This window comes from Microtus ochrogaster, chromosome 8 (assembly GCF_000317375.1).
Source record: "Microtus ochrogaster isolate Prairie Vole_2 chromosome 8, MicOch1.0, whole genome shotgun sequence".
Taxonomy (NCBI): domain Eukaryota; kingdom Metazoa; phylum Chordata; class Mammalia; order Rodentia; family Cricetidae; genus Microtus; species Microtus ochrogaster.
Window position 1 is genome coordinate 3616995 of NC_022015.1, and position 21489 is coordinate 3638483.

Below are 21489 nucleotides of genomic sequence, written 5' to 3' on the forward strand. Positions count from 1 at the left end.
TCTGTCTCCTTTCATCGCCTGATGAAGGTTAATATTCAGGGGGATGCCTATATGTTTGTCTTTGGATTCACCTTCTTAAGATTAAATTTTGTGTTTACTGTAGAACAGTGCTCTTTATGTAGCTTCTAGTGTAACTTCCCTGTGTGTTCTGGTGGGAGAAGAAGAATCTAGTTGTTTACTCTCACGCATTTTGAGGAAGTTGGCAGCTGGGGTTATATAGAGATGTGATATTGCTATAGCACCATTGCTAGTATATCACTCTGCAGCATTTTCCATATCTAGTTCATCTAAGGTGTATTGGAATTACAAAGCAGATATTTGCTGGTCGTGGTGGGGAGCATGCCTTTAATACCACCACGTGGAAGACTGAGAAAAGTTCAAGGTCAGCCTAGTCTAGGATTTGTTTCTAGACTCTGTCTTGTCTCAAAACAAACAAATTAAAAAAATCCAAGCAAAAATGTTTAGTAGTTGAAATTATTTTGAGTTCACCCATTTACTATAGACCAGATTTTTTAAATCCTTATTTTTATTTTATGTGCATTAATGTTCTGTCTTCATGTATGTCTGTGTGAGGGTGTCGGATCTCCTAGCTGTTAAAAACAGTTGTGAGCTGCCGCGTGGGTGCTGGAAATTGAATCTGGGTCCTTTGGAAGAGCTGTCAGTGCAGGCACAAATTTTTTTTTAAGATATGGTTTATGTTTCTTAATTTGGATTTCAAGTGTTTAATATAACCCATTCTATGTGTTAATATCTCCCTTAAAAATACAATTGAAGGCTTTTCCTCCTTTTCATGGGTATATTAATAATGCCCTCTTTACAGTTTTATGGAGAAGGTATTTCTCATTTTCATTTTTAAGATGTTATTGTTAGTAATTAGATGTTTTATTTTTCTGAAATATAGTGCTAACCCATCTGTTTTAAATGTTACACTTTCATAGCAATGTATTTCTATTTGAAACTAATAGGATTAACCTTAATTTACACGATCCCTTACAAGTCCAAATTGATATTGCAGAAACAGATTTTAGTGATTTTACTTTACCTCACCTGACAGGAACCTTGTGACTGTCCGTTGTATTAGTTGATGATATTGATTCTTATTTAAAGTGGATAATATGGGCATAACAAAAGATTACAATTGATCCTGTTAAAGACAAAGAAGGTGTTCTTGGAAATGGGACTAAAAGTAAATGGTAGAGTATTGGCTAGCATGCAAGAGACTCTAAATTCAGTTCCCAGTACCTCAAAGTGGGGAGAGGGGACTAGAAGGGGAGAGGAGGGGACAAGATATTTGGGTAGAGCACTATGTGTGAAGATTGTGTTTCTGAATATCCTTTCTTGGGGATGACCAGAGGTCTACCAGGGAAAGCAAGTGAGTCATAACCAGAGCTAGTATTAGAAATACTGTTTTGGATTGAAGGAAAATTGAAAGACACAAACTTCTGAGGAAACTGTTGCCATAATTTTGATACAAGATACTCTGGTCATAGGAGAGGAACAGAGCAACAAGGGGTACCTAAAAGTAGACTAGATACAGTTTGGTGCAAGTGGCAGATAAAGAGGGAGCTGAAACTGGAAGACTCTTAGCTTGGCTTTTGTTTCAGAAGCTTGGTAAGTGTAGGTGGCTCTTGTTGGGGTGGCACTAGATGAAGAAGAGAAAGGAATTTATTCTACTCAAGCATCCAGTGTGTTCAGATGCAGTTGATGAAATGGAAAAAAATCAGTATTTTCAAGAGTTTGGGAGAGGGGTGTAGGACATATTTTTGGTTTGGTTTGGTTTTGAAAAAGATATTCCAAAAAATTTTGTCTTTGCAATTACTGATGGAAGGAGAATTTATAATAGAAGGAAGGCTAAGTTACAGTCCGATTTCCAGATTGATAGTTGAAAAGATTTGGTAATAACTCATTTTTTAAAGATCAAACTCGGTAATAAAATTATATGTATGTTTTGCCTGCGTATATATCTATGCACCACCTATGTACCCAGGAAGGGCAGAAGAGAGCACTGGTGTCTCCGGGAGCTGAGTTACAAGTGTCTGTGAACTGTTTAACAAACTCTGTCTTGTAGAAGAGCAGCAAACTCTACATTTGTAACTTTTAACTTAAAGTTTTCATGGCTTCTTGGTTCTGTTACTTTATAACCTTAAAAGGTAAAACCAAATATCCACAAGAATAACTACTTTTACAAAGTAAACATGGTGCTTATATTTGACATGATCAATTAGGGCATATTTTTTACAGAGTAAAACAGTTACTCTGTTGTATGGGTTCTTTACAGTGATCATAAAATATTATTGTTAATTATAGCTGTGTTTTCCTTTAAGAATAATAATTGAAAATAACATTTTTAAAAAATTTCAGATAGAAAATGCTGCTGAAGAACCAAGAGTCTTATGTATAATACAAGATACTACTAATTCAAAGACAGTGAATGAACGGATCACTTTAAATTTACCAGCATCTACCCCAGTCAGAAAACTCTTTGAAGATGTGGCCAACAAAGTAGGCTACATAAATGGAACCTTTGATCTGGCGTGGGGAAATGGAGTCAATACTACTGATACGGTAAACCCTCAGACCTAATGCATCTGCTGAAGCTGCACAGAATAATGTCATAGTTATGATTACTGTGGTTGTTAGTGTTAATAAATGAAAGCCTGGACATTACAATGCCATTTATAGAGTTATCAAAAATGTAGTCGCTGAGTACAACACAGTGACTGGTCCCTTCTCTCTTGTGGAGTCAACAGTTGTCCTGAAGTTTGCATAATATCATCAGGTCATCAGTTTTGTATTCATAAAAAGTTGACTATCATGCATATCAACAAAAGAAATTTTTCTGTGTTTACTGAGATACTCATTTTAATAGTAAATTTATTAATAAGAGTACTTTTTATTTTGTGTACCTATGTGTATCTCTGGGCATCTTTTTCTATATACACAAGTAGTATGTTACAATGTAAAACTCTTGATTTTTAACTCTCAAGCTTAAAAGTGTTTCTAATGTGTGCAGTCTCAGATATGAACTTTTTTTATGTCTCAGACTCTGTCCTGTTAACTGCTCACTTCCTTTGTGATGTTTCTACTTCTTTATTTGTTGCATTGCCTCATTTCTTTTATATTGTAGCATCTCTTCAAAGACTGAGCAATTCTTGTTTTGCTCATCTTTATATTCAAGAAGCTCTTCAGAGGCTGATTAAATTTGTAGTATTCAGTTTCCATTTTCTTATGGAAGGGATGGAGCCTCCTGATGTCAGCCCCATCTGACTGTGGAGTTGAGAGGTGACAGCATAACCCTGCATGGCTCTGATCTGCTCTGGTGACCATAGTGCCATACTTTGCTTTGACAGGGAGAGTTCCATTGCCCACCGCTTAGTCTGAAGAGGGAAAGGAGAGGCCAGTCTGAAAGAATGCCCTGTGCCATTTGTTCACCTCGTTCCCTGGCCTCAGCTCTTAATCTTTGCTTAGTGTTCCTACCACCCTTATGTGTTTCCTTCTACAGTAGTCTCTTGTAGGCACTTTGAATTCTACACTTTAAGCTCTGAGTTTTTTCTAAGTTTGTTTTTCCATAAATCATAACTATTTTCTATTTTTTAATTTCGCTGAATTTCTGCTATGTTCAGGATACTCTTTTTTCTGTGTTGTTGCCAGGTTTTTCTTTAAAAATTTTTGTTGGCATTTCATGGAGTTTGGAGGATTATTTAGTAGACACATGATTAGGTCACTATCTGATCCAATCCTATATTTATTTTTATTGCAGTAATAAATGAGTTACGTGCAGATTATTGAAGAAGTGTTAATTTCTGCCTTTCAACCCCATAACTTCTTGAGTCCTGACAGTAAAGTGGAAATAGATAGCATTCCCTAGTTCAATATTCTTCTTAAATGGTTATGTTAGTATACACACACACACACACACACACACACACACACTTATGTTGTACAATTATTTTGTCATTTAGGACAAGAGTTTGAGACAGGGTCTCACTCTGTAGCCCCAGTAGGATTTGAACTTGACTATGAGCTTCCTGTTTCAGCCTCCCAAGTGATGGGATTGTGGGTGTGAGCTCCCATGCCTACTTTGGGTTTGGATATTCAGTACATTGCTTATCTTGGAATTCTTATATTCATATGTCAAACATTTTGTAGTTTTAGTTATATAAACTTTTTAAAAAGTTTTTTATGAAAATATTACATTACATACATTTTAGAAAAAGCCAGTGTATATTGACAAGCTGTATTGAATTTGATGAGCATTATACATAACATCAGTCTCTTAGCCATTTCTTTGTTTGGGGTTTTAGGTATGGGGGAATGTGAGCCTCTGGGATGTCCACAACATATGTATTCTTAATTGGGTTTAGCAATTCAATTTGTGATAGATGAGTTCTTTAAAAACCTGACTGAAAAGAAATTCAGACAAGTTATTACTGAAAAATACTATTTTCATGAAAATGTTTGTATATTTGGTGTTTTATTATCAAATAATTTTTCTTATATTCTAACATTTTTGTGCTCATAGGCACCACTGGATCACACCAGTGACAAGTCTCTTCTTGATGCTAATTTTGAACCGGGAAAGAAGAACTTTCTGCATTTGACAGATAAAGATGGTGAACAGCCCCAGATGTTGTTGGTAAGCTATTTAGAAAGACTTAAATGTCCATAATTTTGTGCACTGGGAATGTAGTTTTCCAGAGGAAGAAGAGGTGTACAATTGTGTGATACATGATTCCTTTTCCTTTTGTGTTGATTTGCTCTAGTTATATGTGAGGGTGCATCAGGGATCCAAAGCACTATTATGTTTAGTCTGTTGCCACTCTGGGGCTGCTACTGGACAAGGCTAGGAGAGGCCCAGGTTAGAACACCATAAAGGCCTGTATTGCTTTGCTTCAGTATAAAACTCATCAGCTCTTTTGTTATTTAGTGGAAGACCATTTCCATTCCCACTCCCTAACGCACCTCCAGCCCCATCTTTTTTGGGTTGATTAATAGGTCAGTTAGATGCTTCCATTGATTTAGTATTTACCTCAGTTCAGACTTCTTTGAACGGTCATTCCTATCCAATCTAGTAGCCTTAAAGATTAGCTCACTGACTCCCAGTTAGAAGAACTTCTTCCCAGAGTTTTGACTTTTGAAGAGGTATACATATATGTTACAGATACTGTACATTTAACAAAAAAAATCATGGTGGAGGCTAAAGAGATGGCTCAGAGGTTAAGATCACTGCCTGCTCTTCGAAAGGACCCAGGTTTGATTCCTACCTAGCATCCACATGGCAGCTCACAACCATGACTCCAGTCCCAGGGGATCTCTACCCTTTTCTGGTCTTTTCAGGCACTGCATACATGTGGTGCCCAGACATATATGCAGGTCTATTCATACACATAAAAGTAAAAAATAAAATCATTAAAAAAACACAACACTATGGTTAGTTAATCTTGTTTGATGTTTACAAATTTCAGAGGTTGTAGGTTTAAAAAATTAAAGAACCTGGTCTGATTTACCTAGCTGTTTTACAGACTGAATAGACTAATGCTCAGAGAATATGAACTTTTTCAGAGCCTTCTTTTCACTAAAATTTGCTCAGAACATCAAATATGCTGGCCTTCTGTTAGAAATCTGTTGTGAATAAAGAGGTCCCTTTGAGCAGGAGATGGTAATAAACGGTGTGTCTGTGCCGAGACAGCACATGAATGTGCCACTTAAGCACCCTGAAGTTCATTGTTAATTTTGTGGCATCACAGGGTTTTGATTGGCCTTGGGTGACTCTGAAATAACAATTAGCTGTATTGTAGAGCTCTGGATTCACAGTTTTAGAGTTGTGGTTTCAATTGCTTAAGTCACTGTTCTTGCTCAGTCTTAATTGCTTATGCTGATTTTGTGCCCTTTAATCCTTTTCAACATTTTACACATTGACAGGAAGTTTCTCAGTAGAGACTGTAAGGAGCTCTCCATCTAAGCGAGCAATTCTTGAATGTTCCTCAGCTGCTGGACTTTACTTACGACATAAAAATGAGTGAATATTTAGGTGCTCACTCAGGACTTTGTAGTGGTGACATCTCATTTCCTCATGTAAATAAAACATTTGAAAGGGAATTTCAAAAGAAACTTTTGAAAAATTTACAAAATTATTTGAAAAGGGGTCAGGAACATTGCTCGGTACTCTGAGTGAGACATCTTTCAGTGACGTCTGCAGGAAACCCCGGGCACACACTCCTTGGGTGTCTGGTAGGATCAATCACAGCATAATTTAACTTTTTCTTACTGTTGCTAGTCAGTAAATACTGGTTATGCTGTGTTTCAGGAGGACTCCAGTAACGTGGATGACAGCATGCATGACAGGTTTATAGGTCCACTTCCAAGAGAAGGTTCTGTGGCCTCTACCAGTGATTATGTCAGCCAGAGCTACTCCTATTCATCAATTCTGAACAAGTCAGAAACTGGTAAGACTTATTTATTGTTGTGTTCCATAAAATCATAATCTCAGCAAGTTCAGGCCTAGTAGAATTTCTTCATTTCATCAATATGAAACTAGAGCAAGATGACAGGCCAGCAGCTGCATAGTCAGTACTGCCAGGCTATGTGCTGTTTCTTCCCCTATCCCCTTACTGTATTTAATGTATTGCTACTACTTTTATTTTTCCACAAACTAAAAGATACTGGATATTGTCACACTGTTGCTAATCACAAATTATATGATAGTATAATTGAGTGATCCCAAAAATTCTACCGGGGAACTCCTAACAGTTGATAAAACCTTCAGCGAAGTGACTGGATACAAGATTAACTCAAGAAAAAAAATCAGTATACCTCCTATATGTAAATGACAAATGGTCTAAGGAAGAAACCAAGGAGGAAACAACACCTCACAGTAGCCACAAATAATATAAGCTATCATGGGGTAACACTAACCAAGCCAGTGAAAGACATGTATGACAATAACTTCAAGTCTTTAAAGAAATTTGATTAAACTATCAGAAGTTGGGAAGATCTATCATGCTCATGGATCAGGAGGATTAACATAGTATAAATGTTAATCTTACCCAAAGCAATCAACAGATTCAGTGCAATTCACATCAAAATTTCAACACAGTTATTTACACACCTTAAAGGAATAATACTCAACTTCAAATGGAAAAAACAAAAAACCCAAGAAGGCTAAGTACAATAAAAGAACTTCCAAGGATCTCTAAGTTTGAGGCCAGCCTGGTGTACAGAGCTAGTTCCAGGACAGCTAGGGATGTTACACCCAGAAACCCTCATGGGATTGACAGAGGGAGGGAGAGAACTTTCAGGAATATCACCATCCCTGATTTCAAGCTCTAATACAAAGCTATAGTAATAAAAATCATATCAATATAAAGACAGACAGGCTTAGTAATGGAATTGAATCAAAGACCCAGATATAAATCCACACACCTATGTAAACTTGATTTTTGTATTTTTAAAATTGTTTTTATTGAGCTATATATTTTTCTCTGCTCCCATCCCTTCCTACCCTCTGCCCTTCTACCCTCTCTCATGATCCCCAAGTTCCCAGTTTACTCAGGAGACTTTGTCTTTTCCTACTTTCCATGTAGGTTAGATCCATGTATATCTCTCTTAGAGTTTTCTTTGTTGTCTAGGTTCTCTGGCATTGTGTTCTGTGGCATTGTGTTTTTCTTTGCTTTATGTCTAAAAGCCACTTATGAGTGAGTACATATTATATTTGTCTTTCTGGGTCTGGGTTATCTCACTCAATATGATGTTTTCTAGATTCATCCAGTTGTCCACAAATTTCAAACTGTCATTATATTTTGCTGCTGTGTAGTACTCCATTGTATAAATGTACCACATCTTTTGTATCCATTCTTTGGTCGAGGGGCATTTAGGTTGTTTCCAGGTTCTGGCTATGACAAACAATGCTGCTATGAACTTAGTTGAGCATATGTTCTTTTGGTATGATTGAGCATCCTTTGGGTATATACCCAAAAGTAGTATTGCTGGGTCTTGAGGTAGGTTGTTTCCTAATTTTCTGAGAAATTGCCATACTGATTTCCAAAGCGGCACAAGTTTGCACTCCAACCAGCAATGGAGGAATGTTCCCTTTATCCCACATCCTCTCCAGCATAAGTTTCCTCTTGATGGATTTTTTTTTCTCTGACTAATTTGAAATGTTTTTCTTTGTCTCTTTTGATTGATTTTAGTTTGAAGTCTATTTTGTTAGATATTAGGATAGCTACACAAGCTTGTTTCTTAGGTCTATTTGATTGGAAAAATTCTTCCCAACCCTTTACTCTGAGGCGATGTCTGTTTTGAGGTTGAGAAGCTTTTCTTGTATGCAGCAGAAGGATGGATTCTGTAGTAGTGATTGCTAGTTCCTGTTATTTCAGTTTTTGTTGGTGGTGGTGTTATTGTGTACGTTTTTTCCCTTCTTTGGGATTTGCTGCTGTGAGATCATCTATTGTCTGTGTTTTTGTAGATGTAGCCAACTTCCTTGGTTTGGAGTTTTCCTTCTAGTACTTTGTGTAGGGCTGGGTTTGTGGCTAGGTATTGTTTAAATCTGGTTCTGTCATGGAATATCTTGTTTTTTTTTTTCCATCTGTGATGATTGAAAGTTTTGCTGGGTGCAAAGGTCTGGGCTGGCATCCATGGTCTTTTAATGTCCACTTGACTAGGACCTTCTTGCCTTCATTATTTCCATTGAGAGGTCAGGTGTAACTCTGATAGGTCTGCCTTTATATGTTACTTGGCCTTTTTCCTTTGCAGCTCTTAATATTCTTTATTCTGTATGTTTAGTGTTTTAATTATTATATGGTGAGAAGATTTTTTTTGTCCAGTCTATTTGGTATTCTGTAAGATTCTTGTATCTTCATCTGCATATCTTTCTTTTGGTTGGGAAAGTTTTCTTCTATGATTTTGTTGAATATATTTTCTGTGCGTTTGAATTGAACAACTTCTTCTATCCCTATTAATCTTAGGTTTGGTCTCTTCATGGTGTCCCGTATTTCTAAATATTTTGTGTTAAGCTTTTGTTAGATTTAATGGGTTTTTTTTACCAATTAATTTATTTCCTATATTCTATCTTCAGCGCATGGATTTCTCTCTTCCATCTCTTGTGTTCTACTATTTATGCTTGCATTTGTGGTTTGTGATCGTTTTTCTGTTTCCAGAAGTCTCTCGGTTTATGTTTTCTTTATTATGTCTATGTTGGTTTTCAAGTCTTGAATCATTTCTTTCATCTGTTTGATAGCATTTTCTCTGTTTTTTTTTAAGTGATTTGTTGAATTTTTTTTCCAGTTTTTTATTTGTCTTTTCCTCCATTTCTTTAAGGGAGTTTTTCATTTCCTCTTTAGAGGCCTCAAACATTCTCCTAAAGTTATTTTTTAGGTCATTTTCTTCTGCTTCAACTTGAATTGGGGCATTCAAGTCTTGCTGTTGTACAGCCACTAGTTTTTGTTGGTATCTTTTGCTCTTTTTGGTGTTGAGTTTGTTCTTACCTTTTCTACCCACCTTTTTCTGTGATTGGTGTAGTTGGGGCTGTGTCTCTGGTGATTAATCTCACAGGTGCCAGTGGAGCCAAGGCTCAGATGGTTGCTCCTTGTGGTGTAGTCAGGGCATGGTTCTAGTCACCCGGGATTGACAGGTCACTTGACGGGTTGCTCTGGAATCCCAGTTGTCATTTGAGCCTGCTCACAAGGAGGTTGCTTTCTTGGGCCTGATCCCAAGGAGGTGCTGGCTAGGGACTACTCCACTGGAGGTTGCTGGCTTGTTCCTGTTTTTGCAGATGTCCCTGGCTTTGGCCTGCAGATGTCCTTGGCTTGGGCCTGCTCCTCAGGGGATTCCTCTCTTGGGTCTAATCCACAGAGGTCTCTGGCTCAAGCCTGCTCCCCCCGGCAGTTGCTCCTTCATACTTCACACCTGATTTTTGATAAAGAAGCCAGAAATATACAATGGAAAAAAGAAAACAACTTCAACAAACGGTGCTGGTCTAAGTGGATGTTGGCATGTAGAAGAACGCAAAGAGATCTATATATGTCACCCTGCATAAAAACTCAAGCTCAAGTAGATCAAAGATTTGAACATAAAACCAGATACACTGAACCCTCTAGAAAAGAAAACCTTTGAACTCATTGGAACAAGAGACAACTTCCTGAATTAAACAGAACACCAATAGCACAGGCACTAAAATCAGCTAGAATTACTAGAACGTCATGAAACTGAAAAGCTTCTGTAAGGCAAAGGACACCATCAATAGGACAAAATAACAGCCTACAGAATGGGAAAATGATTTTCACCAACTCCACATCTGACAGAGGGCTAATAACCAAAATATATGAAGAACTCAAGAAAGTAGACATAACAAACCAAGTAATCTAATTTTTAAAGATTGGGATATAGATCTAAACAGAGAACTATCAAATGGCCAAGAAACACTTCAAGAAATGTTCAACATCTTTAGCTATCAGGGAAATGCAAATCAAAATGACTCTTGAGATTCCATCTTATACCTGTCAGAATTGTCTAGATCAAACACACAAGTGATAGCTCATACTAAAGAGGATATAGAGCATGGGGAGCACTCCTCCATTGCTGGTGGGAGTGCAACTTGTACAACCACTTTGGAAATCAGTATGACAGTTTCTCAGAAAATTAGGAATTGATTGATATACTTCAGGACGCAGCTATACCACTCCTTGGCGTATACCCAAGGACACTCCATTCTACCGTGAGAATACTTGCTCAGTTATGTTCATGGCAGCTTTAGCCAGAAACTGAAACAACCTAGATGTCACTCAACTGAAGAATGAAAGCTGGTTCAAAGGTGTAGTCCTTTATCATCATGGCAAGAGCTAAGGTGGCATGCAGGCAGACATGGTGCTGGAGAAGGAGTAAGTGTTTTACATTTTGATCCACAAGCAGCAGAAGATGCTATCCCACACTGGGAGTAGTTTGAGCATAGGAGACCTCAAAACTCACCCCTCACAGTGACACACTTCCTCCACCAAGGCCACACTTCCTAATAGTCCCATTTCCTATGGGCCAAGCATTCAAACACATGAGTTTGTGGGGTTCCTACCTATTCAGAGTACCATATTCCACTCCCTGGCCCATAGGATTGTAGCCATAGCATAATACAAAATGTATTTAGTCCAGCTTCTATCACAATCTTAACAAAGTTTAAAATCCAAAGTTCAAAGTCTCTTCTGAGGTTCACGTACTTTCTTAACTGTAATCCCTTATAAAATCAAAATTAAAAAAAATCATACATTTCCAACATATTAATGACACCGTATGTACATTACTGTTCCAAAATGGAGGAAAGGGAGGATAGTGAAGAAATACAAGACCAAAGCAAGGCTGAAAAACAGAGGGGCAAACTCCAAACTCTGTCAACCAACTCTGTTCAACTGATACCCACACCTGACACTGCCTGGGGGACCAGGACCCAGAGCTTGATAGGCCAGAGACCTAGGATAGAACCAAACACGACTAGGAGAAAAGTCAATGAAATGACTCCTAATGATATTCTGCTATACTCCTTTACCCGAGCGTAGCACAGTTGTTAGCAGCGAGGCTTCATTCAGCAACTAATAGTAATAGTTGCTGAGACCCACAGCCAAACATTAGGCACAGTTTTGGGAATTGTGCAGAAGAGGGGAAGAAGGATTGTAGGGGCCAGAGCAGTCAAGGACACCACAGGATTAACTAAGACTCATAGGGGCTTACAGAAACTGAAGCAACAATCAAGGAACCTGTATAGGTCTGATCTGTGTCCTCTACATATATGTAATGGTTGTGTAGCTTGTTATTCTTGTGGGAGTCCTAACAGTGAGACCAGGGGTACCTCTTGCTCTTTTGCCTGCTTGTGGGACCCTTTTCCTCCTACTGGGTTGCTTGCCCAGCACTGGTATGAGTGTGTTTAACTTCGTGTGATTTGTTATGCCATGTTTGCTTGATCCCTGGGAGGCCTTCTCTTTTCTGAAGAGGGAAACTGGGGAGGAGTAGATCTGGGGAAGACAAGAAGGGAGGGACTAGGAGCAGAGGAGGGAGGGGAAACTGGTTGTGATATAATAAATGAAAGAGTAATAGATTTTTTAAAATGTTTTAATTCACTCAAAAAACAAAAAACAGTAATTTCCAACTAAGCACTGTTGCCCTCTGCTATGCATTGTTTTCTTTTTCTTTCTCTTTTTTTTCTTTTGGTAGTGTTTTTGCTTAAGTGCTGATTTGTCTGTATTTGTGTTTTCTCTTTAAAGGTTATGTGGGATTAGTAAACCAGGCGATGACATGCTATCTAAATAGCCTTTTGCAAACACTTTTTATGACTCCTGAATTTAGGAATGCCTTATATAAGTGAGTATTTGGGAAAATGTTCTAATAATAAAAGTATAGTTTTTAAATAATGAAATTGAATTTTCCTTCTTAGACTTACTTGTAACATTTGGGGTATTTCTTACTTTATAAGCTGACTTCTTGAATAGTATATATGAACAAAAAACTTTTGAGAGACTGACATGGGAGCCATGGAGAGGGAGAATCAGAAATGACTGGATAGGAAAGAATCAAATTAATGAATGTCCCCATTCATAGTTTTACTGCTTTTATAGGGAAAGGCATGTCTGATTTAGAGAGAATCCAGACATGTAACCTGTACATTCATTTTCTTCCCCCACCCCCTTCAATTAAGAAGTCAGTGTTATTTTTTAAACTGCTCTCTAGCTAAAATACAGCATAGCTTGTTTGTTTAATAAATATGTATGCATGTTTCTGAGACTACATCAGATACTTTAAAATGCTTTATGGAAGCATTTACCATGTCTAGTAAACTCCAAACTCAGCCATTTTTATGTATATTTTATATTAATTTTTATAATATAGTTCATGTGCTTTTGCTTAGTCTACTTAAAGTATGTGTTAGTTTTTTAGTGGTTTTTATGAAACAGGATCTTACTATGTTGCTCTGGCTGTGCTGGAACTCACTATGTAGACCAAGATGGCTTCGAACTCAGAATCCACCTGAGTCTGCCTCCCAAGTACTGGAATTAAAGGTGTGTGCCAACCTGCCCAACAATTTAGATTCTTAAAGTATGAGTAAACTGATTGTTTTTCTTTCTCCTGTTGCTTTTGAGTGGCACCTTTGGAGTAATATAAGTAGGTATTTAAATTCTTTATAAAGTTGTAATATTATTGGTTGTATTGCTAACTCATGGTCTCTCCCCACACTCATTTGTAATCTTGTTCTCCTAATTTGCTTGTGGAATCAGAAATGTTTTCATTTTTATTATTTGTTGCCTGGTAATAATTATATTTTAGGCTCTTGGGCAGACAGAGAAGGAGTAAAACTAAGATATCTGTCTATAATAACCATCTGTTATATAATTTAAGTAATATTTAGGGTCAGCTAAATGACACAAGAACTGAGAGCAGAGAGATATTAATGAAACATGGAGAAATGAATGGTTTAGTGAAATGGATAGGGCTTGAAATAGGTCATGAAGCAGGTATGTTTTGGCCAGGTTGACAAGAAAGAGGACATTGTATACAAGGAAACTTCTTAGAAGTCATAGTGAATAGTTAGTGCTCCCTAATTGTGTCAGGACTCTTGGGGGCACTTTTATATACCCACCCAGTTCTCACAATGGCTGTGAATTATCTGCTTTTGTTACCTCATTTTGTAAAAGCAGCTCCTAAGACACAAATACTGCTGAGGCCACACTTAAATGTCAGGACCCAGTCTCTGATGCTCCTGTACTGTAGCTGATGACGGTGAATAGAGTGGGTTGCAGAGACCCCTAGATGAGCACAGCTGTCAGCATACTGGAAGGCGAGGTTAGCGGTGGACTAGAGCCTGCTGAGAAGGTTTAAGTAGTCCAAGATGATTGCCCATTACAGCATATTTTGCGTGAGGGTATGTATCCCAGGTCCTTGTTTAACTATGGATTCTGATACTTTGAAGGTGGCCTACAAATTTACAGCTCTGTAGAAAAAAAGAGTACCTCAGGACTGTTGAGGTAGCAAACATTCCTTGGACAGTGACTGCATACCATGAGTTCTATTAGACACAGAGTTCACAGTGTTAATAGGACAAGTCCCTCCTTCAGAGCTTCCATCGAGAGCCTGTATAATAAATAAATTCATTTTACAAGCCCATTATGTCAGGAAAGAAATAAAGCAAAGTAGAGAGAGAAACTTCAGAAGAAAGGGTTGAGCTGGGTTACAGTTTTAGACAATGAGGAAAGGGAAACAGCCACAAGAGCAGCTTTCATGGTAGCCCAAGAGCTGTAAATGCAGAAACCTTTGGAAGCCAAAGAAATCCACTATGAATAGGGATGAAGGCTAAGGCACAGGTTCAAAGAGGAGGACTGGATTCTTTGAGATTGAAACTATAGGTGGAAGTTCATAGCAGGTGGGCTGAACAAAGCCTGGCAGCACTGATGTCTGAGTACAGGTAGACCTAGGAGGCCTGCACTGCTGCGTGGAGCAGCACAGTGAAGGGATGAAGTTGCATATTTATCTCTTATGTAGTAGCTGACATAGACCTAAGTGTTAACTTGGAGGCTTGTGATACATTATATGACTTCTTAGGGAAGCTTATGTAGCACATTTGAAAGTGATGTGAAAGAGATCCTTGGGAGGTCCTGTCATTAAACCAAGCCTGGATGCATGAGGTCAGAATGGTGATCCTGGGTAGCAGTGGTACTTCTGAATGAAAACTATGATGACATACTGGCAACTTTTTTATAGTAATAAAAGAGAGGGAAGAATTGAATGTGTCAACAAAGCATCTAACTAAATTGCAAAATTGCAAATCTCAAGAGATTTACAACTTCTTAAGTTTGTAATAGAATTTGAGATCCTGTAATGACAGACCTAAGAACCTTTCATGAAGATAACTAACAGGAAAGCTGGTGACTGAGTATAGAGGAGGGAGAGGGTTAAAACATATTTGATCTCAGAGATTGGGTATAAAAGAAAGTAGATTAGAGGCTGGAGGACTTGCCTGTGGGTAAAAGGGGCAGGGCCACAGAAGTACAACCCCTCAGTCCTAAAATACAAAAAAGTATTGAACACTTAAAAGAAGGGTATAATCAAAACCATTTGTAAACTGCAGCATAGGAAAAGTAATAGTCAAGCCTCCTTTTGAAACTCATTGAGAGCAATGAAGTAATCTTCACGTTGATAGTTCAAGACAGGACACCATCAATAGTGTTCTGAACGTTTGGAGCTTGGCATTTTGTTCTATTACATACAGTATCCCTTAAGAGCTTGTGAGTGTGTTAGCTAACTCTGGTTACCCAGTCTTTTCTCTGCCATGTGATCCTAAGTTTTTCATATGGGAAATTCACTTGCTGAGGCAGTCCCTATAGCTAAGACTAGATGATCACTTATAAATATTTGAGAATAAAAATCTACTGGGATTATTTAATTTACTCAATAGCTTTTAAAAATGTTTTATGGCTGAATATTTGAAACATTTAGAAATGAGGAAATAGTATCATGAGTCATCTGCTCTCATTACTCATCTGTGAATGGCACTAATTGGTAATCTAGGCTTTCTATATCAGCAGTTTCAACCTGTGGGTTGTGACCCCTTTGGGTGCCAAGTGACCCTTTTCACAGGGGTTGATTATCTGAAATCCTGCATATCCGACATTTATGATTCATAACAGTAGCAAAATTACATTTATGTAATAGGAACAAAAGTAATTTTATGATTGAGGGTCACCACACATGAAGAATAACTAACTGTATTAAAGGGTTGCTGCATTAGGAAGGTTGAGAACTGGTGGTCTGTGTGTAAACTTCCATCCCAGTGACTTGGTAGGCATAGCTCCATTTCATTTGTGATATAATGGCTCAGTGTTAGAGTTCCTGTGATGGTCACATAACCTTTGTTTGTTTGTTTGTTTGTTTGTTTTTGTTTTTGTTTCTTGAGACAGGGTTTCTCTGTAGCTTTGAAGCCTGTCCTGGAACTCACTCTGTAGACCAAGCTGGCCTCAAACTCACAGCTGCCTCTGCCTCCTAAGTGCTGGGATTAAAGGCGTGCACCACCACTGCCCGGCAAACACATAACTTTTTAAACCATTTGTTTAATCAGATCCAGTCAAGACTCATAGTTGATCTTAATGATCAATATGTTTCTTAATTGATGTAATCTGTTTTAGATCCATCTGTTCTCCTTTGTAATTCCCTGAACACATATGTATATATTGAAAGCTGGTGTTATTTGTCTTAAGTTTTTTCCAGTTTGGGTTTTAATGTTTTGTTCTTGAATACTCTGCATTTTTTGTGAATTACTTATTAGGACAAAGTTTGGTCAGATTCAGATTTGACCCTTACACGTAAGTAAGCTTTGCCTTTCATTCTCCAGACTAGAGCCACCTGCTTTTTGTTTTGTTTGTAAATTAGAGAAAAACTGATTTATTTAATAGTTTTAGTTAATATCCAAACTTTGTGTATTACCTAGAATTAAGATCTTATGTGATGATTTTGGTATTAATTTTGTTTTAAAGCATGGAATCATTTTATACAGTTAACATGATCTCATCCTCCTAGGTGGGAATTTGAAGAATCTGAAGAAGATCCTGTGACAAGCATCCCGTACCAATTACAAAGGCTTTTTGTTTTGTTACAAACCAGCAAAAAGAGAGCGATTGAGACCACAGATGTTACAAGGAGCTTTGGATGGGATAGCAGTGAGGGTAATAACTCTCTTAATGATAACAACTTCTAGTGTTCAGAGACTTCTGGACCAGAGCATCACATATCTACAACACATCAACAATTTAATGATCTTTACTTGAAACATACTGGTTTTTGCTTGAATGTTAATTTATTTTTAGTTGTTAAGCTCTGAAAGATAAATTTTAACCAATTAAGGTTCTTGTATAGTTAAATTTAGTATGTTCTAATTTTTTGTTTGTTTGGTTGGTTGGTTTTGAGACAAGGTTACTCTGTGCAACAACCCTGGCTGTCCTTGAATTCTCTTTGTAGACCAGGCTAGCCTTGAAGTCACCAAGATCTGCCTGCCTTTGCCTCCCAGGTGCTGAGATTAATGGTGTGTGCCATCTCCTGGTTTGGTATTTTCTTTTTCTTTTTTTTCTTTTCTTCCGAGATAGGATTTTGCTGTTGCTTTGGAGCCTATCCTGGAACTCACTCTGTAGACCAGGCTAGCCTTGAGCTTACAGAGATCCGCCTGCCTCTGTCTCCTGAGTGCTGGCATTAAAGGTGTGCGCCACCACCACTCTGCTGTATTTTCTATTTTTAATGAGCTTAAAATAAAAAAATGGTACAGGGTTTTTTCCTTAGTTTTTTTTTTCAACATGATAAAGATACTGCAAAAAATATTAAAAGGGGGCAGGTTTTTTTACTTTGTTACTTTAAAAATATTTCTTTTATTTTTTGATATTATAATATAATTTCATCATTTCTCTCTTCTCTTTTCTCCCTCTCAGCCTTCTCTTGTACCTCTCCTTGCTCTCTTTAAGAATTTTTTACCTCTTTTTTCATTAATTGATTTTACAAACGTGTTAGGACTGGACTCCATAGTTCTGCATTTTGATTGGTTGTGGTTTTCTGTCTGATACAGAGAGAAATGTCCTTAATGTAGGGTGTCTAACATATTTCTTTACAATGAAAACTAACAAGTATTCCAGTACCAGAAAGCTACTTACACAACACTGGTTTGATTATTTGTCTCTTGTCTTGTCATAGCTGTAATATGTCTTCCTATATTCTTAAGAAGCTTTCAGTTGTTTAAAGTAGACCTGTATATGTTCCTTTTTATGTTGAAATAGTAGTGCAATGTTTCATTATGTTGTTTGATACTATTTTTAATTAAATTTTGTATTAACATAGCTTGGCAACAGCATGATGTACAAGAACTATGCCGCGTTATGTTTGATGCTTTGGAACAGAAATGGAAGCAAACAGAACAGGTAACTTCTCTTTCTCAAGCTGAGGGGACTATGTTAAGAAGTCAGTTGATATCTTAAAATGACTTTTATTCTGTTGGAATTTTTTAAGACCTGGGCATCAGTCTACTACAAATGGAATTGAAATTACTATCCCATCTGCTGTTGATTGAGTCCTAAGCATCTTCTTTAAACTACCCCAAACCTCAGCTTCCTCATTGTCCTAATAGGGTTTCTATTGCTAAGGTGAAACACCATGACTGAAAGCATTGTTTTGCCTTAAATTTCCACATCATAGTCCATCACTGAAGGAAGTCAGGACAAGAACTGAAACAGGGTAGGAACCTGGAGGCAAGAGCTGATACAGAGGCCATGGAGGGGTGCTACTTACTGGCTTGCTCAGCCTGCTTTATTATAGAACCCAGGACCACCAGACCAAGGGTGGTACCACCCACAATGATTAGGTCCTCCCACGTCAATCATTAATTAAGAAAATGCCCTACTTCTTATGGAGGCATTTTCTCAATTGCATCACTCTCCTCTCTGGTTACTCACTTGTGTCAAGTTGACATAAAACTAGCCAGCACATTCAACAGAATTGGTCTGTATGTGCAAGAAGGTCTTTTTCCACTCAACACATCTCCTGTTTAGGGGGCTAATTTTGAGTATTGGTTTCATTTTTTTTAAATAAATACCACATATAAAGTGTTTTCATCAAGCTTTGTCTTCATTTGCCCAGTCAAGTGTAATCATGTACTTTGACATTTAGGGTCCTTATTTGTGTGACTTAACTCACCGAGTGATTTTGCTCTGTAGGATTCAGTGTGGATGAGAGTATATAGACTGGGTATAATAGAGTATCCCAGGAATGAAAGAGTAAGAGCTCCTCAGGACCTGACCTCTGATTGGAATGATGCAGTTGCTTGGAAGAGAATCTTTTAAACGGGGTGGGAATCCTTTTGTACATTATGAAATCAGGTTTAAGGGGTCTGTACCTCAGCTTTCAAAAGGTGAATAGAAGAATATAAGAGAATTTATAAATAGAAATAACAACTGTTTTGTAACTATGTTTAGTTACATAAATTATTTATTTGTGTGGGGAAATACCAATATTTTAGGACACTAGTTTTGAACTATATTGAAAAGTCTTACAGGTGCAGATATAAGAACATCTGCCTGAATGGGGCAGGAAAATGAAGATGAGTTCATCAAGTCAATTGTATTAGAGCAGGCATTAGTGGATCCAGTCTGAAGGTGTGTATATCCACCTTGCACATTTTAGCAGATGTGAATTTATGAGGAAGAAAACTGTTAGTATGTTTTCTCTTAAACTTGTTTTTATTTGAGAGATGATGAAAATCATTTAAACACCTGTGACTTCTGCATAATTCTGTGGGAATTGAGTGATTTTATATAGGTGGTATTAGGGTCTGTTTCTTCTTCATAGGTCAGAAGTTACCCTTCCTCCTTGTTCAGATCTCTCTCTCTCTCTGTGAGTCTGGACTTCATTAAGATCAGCTGGGACATTCTTACTGACTTCCTAAAACTTAGTACAAGAATCTTGAGGCAAGACATTCATATAAAGGGTCATTACTTAGGGAATTATCTGCGTACTCTGAGTCAGAAGAGTCCCAGTTGGATATTTGGGAAATAGGTGAGAGAAAAGCATTCTTTTAGATGATGATATTTTGAGGAATTAATTTTAAGATATTGTTCAAATTCATATCTTAAATTTTTGCATTGTTTTGTTTATTATTAATATTTAATTTTTTATTTGCCCAAATTAGTGGAATTTTATAAATAAGAATATACTGTGAGACTGGTGATGTTTGTGTAAAATAGTCAAGGCATAACAGCTCTTTAGTTTTGTAACCACGCACCTGAAATGTGGCTTAGGACACATTCTGTCTAAGGAAAAGAACAGAGTGTGCTGATAATTGACGTCATCACCATCTGTTTTACTACTTGAGAGTTCTATTGGTTTGGGTTATTGAAATAGTTAATTGTATACATTCTGTTTTAAATTAATGTTAATCTAATTTTATTTCTTATCAGGTGAGTCTTTTTTCAAGTGTCACTTTTGTCCCTTAAAATTTTAGATATATCTTAATTGGCTTTCTAAAATTTTAATACTAAAAATCAATATCATCTTGTGTCTTTTCAAAAAAGCATTGATTATATTAGGTATTAACTTAAAGTGGCTTATATTTTTTAAAATGTGAATGTTATTTTTAGGCTGATCTTATAAATGAGCTGTATCAAGGCAAGCTGAAAGACTACGTGAGGTGTCTGGAATGCGGTTATGAGGGCTGGAGAATTGACACATATCTTGATATTCCACTGGTCATCCGACCTTATGGGTCCAGCCAAGCGTTTGCTAGTGTGGTATGTACCTTCCGCTGATTGTGTGGTATTTTTACAGAGTACACAATAGGAAAGCAGTGTGACCTCTTATCTGGTGATAGCATCCTAAGATATACATACCTTCATGGGTTGTTAGTCATTCCTGTACTTTGCATAGCAAAATCTCAAAGAGTTTTGACCCTTCAGTGAATCCTGATGCTACACGTAGAAGAGGAAGTATGAACAGAAGAAATGTAGGTGTCTTCTCTATATGTGATTGAATTATTTTGCCTTTATTATTATTTCACCCTTTTTTTTAACCTCTGTTTTATAAATGATATTTTAGCCTTTTTGGGGTGGGGCATAGAAAAGTCATTTGCTCTATACATTTTTCTAAATTTGGAAAATAACCTCTAGGACTTACGATAAAGGCTAGTTTACTTTTTGTTTTTTAAGAATCAGGCCTATTCTGAGTACTTAATTGCAAAGTACATTGATATGAGACTATAATCTCAGCACTCACCAGACTGAGGCAAGATGATCATAAGTGTTTATGTATGACTAGTCAGCCTGGACACATGAAAACTGTCCATGACCCTCTATGTCCCTTGAAATAGCACAAGCATTGTATAACTTGAAAGTCAGAAAGATAGTGTCCTATTTTCATATGCTAAGTGTCTAATTGGGAGCTTGTCTAAAGTTTTCCCATCTGTCTCTTCTTGGCATCCATGTTTTAATCACTGTATTGTCTTACTCATTTTTATTGAGATAGATATGTGTGTTTATTTGCTTAGACAAAAGAAACTCAGGGAAAGAGTTGTTGTTGCTCAAAATTAGTGATCAAAAACATTTATCAACATGTTTATATGCTAAGGGAGCCTGTAGAGATAACTAGAACATCTTTAGTTATTAGTAAGTTAGATTTTGTGACTAGGTCTCATGTAGACCAGGCTGGCTTTGAACTCAGTGTATAACCAGAGATGACCCAGATTTTAATTTTTGAAGTAGTCTTTTGGTAAACCTGAATCTTAGTGATTTGGCTAAGCAACAGTCTTAGCCCAGAGTCATCCTGTCTCTCCTTTAGAGATGGGATACAAGTATGTGCCACTACAGACAGCACTTACCTGGGTACTGGAGACCCAGATCAGGCTTACCCAGCAAGCACTGTGCTGACAAAGCTGTCACTCCATCCCAAAACAGCTTTAAAACACAGAATTTTGTAATTTTATTGCTCAAGGCGATTAGC

The 21489-nt window shown here is 37.3% G+C and overlaps 1 protein-coding gene across 3 annotated transcripts in view; it reads left to right on the plus strand.

The window, feature by feature from the left end:
• The window catches only part of Usp47 (ubiquitin specific peptidase 47), a 100422-nt gene that overhangs the window by 32327 nt on the left and 46606 nt on the right, over positions 1–21489 (plus strand). For 2 of the 3 annotated variants that reach the window (XM_005351004.3, XM_013347677.2), the window contains 7 exons: positions 2362–2565; positions 4523–4636; positions 6308–6446; positions 12243–12339; positions 16543–16688; positions 17845–17924; positions 20136–20285. In XM_005351004.3, coding sequence (XP_005351061.1) covers positions 2362–2565; positions 4523–4636; positions 6308–6446; positions 12243–12339; positions 16543–16688; positions 17845–17924; positions 20136–20285 — 930 coding nt within the window. The remainder of the gene's footprint in view (positions 1–2361; positions 2566–4522; positions 4637–6307; positions 6447–12242; positions 12340–16542; positions 16689–17844; positions 17925–20135; positions 20286–21489) is intronic. The other variant, XM_026781724.1, reaches the window with a different exon arrangement.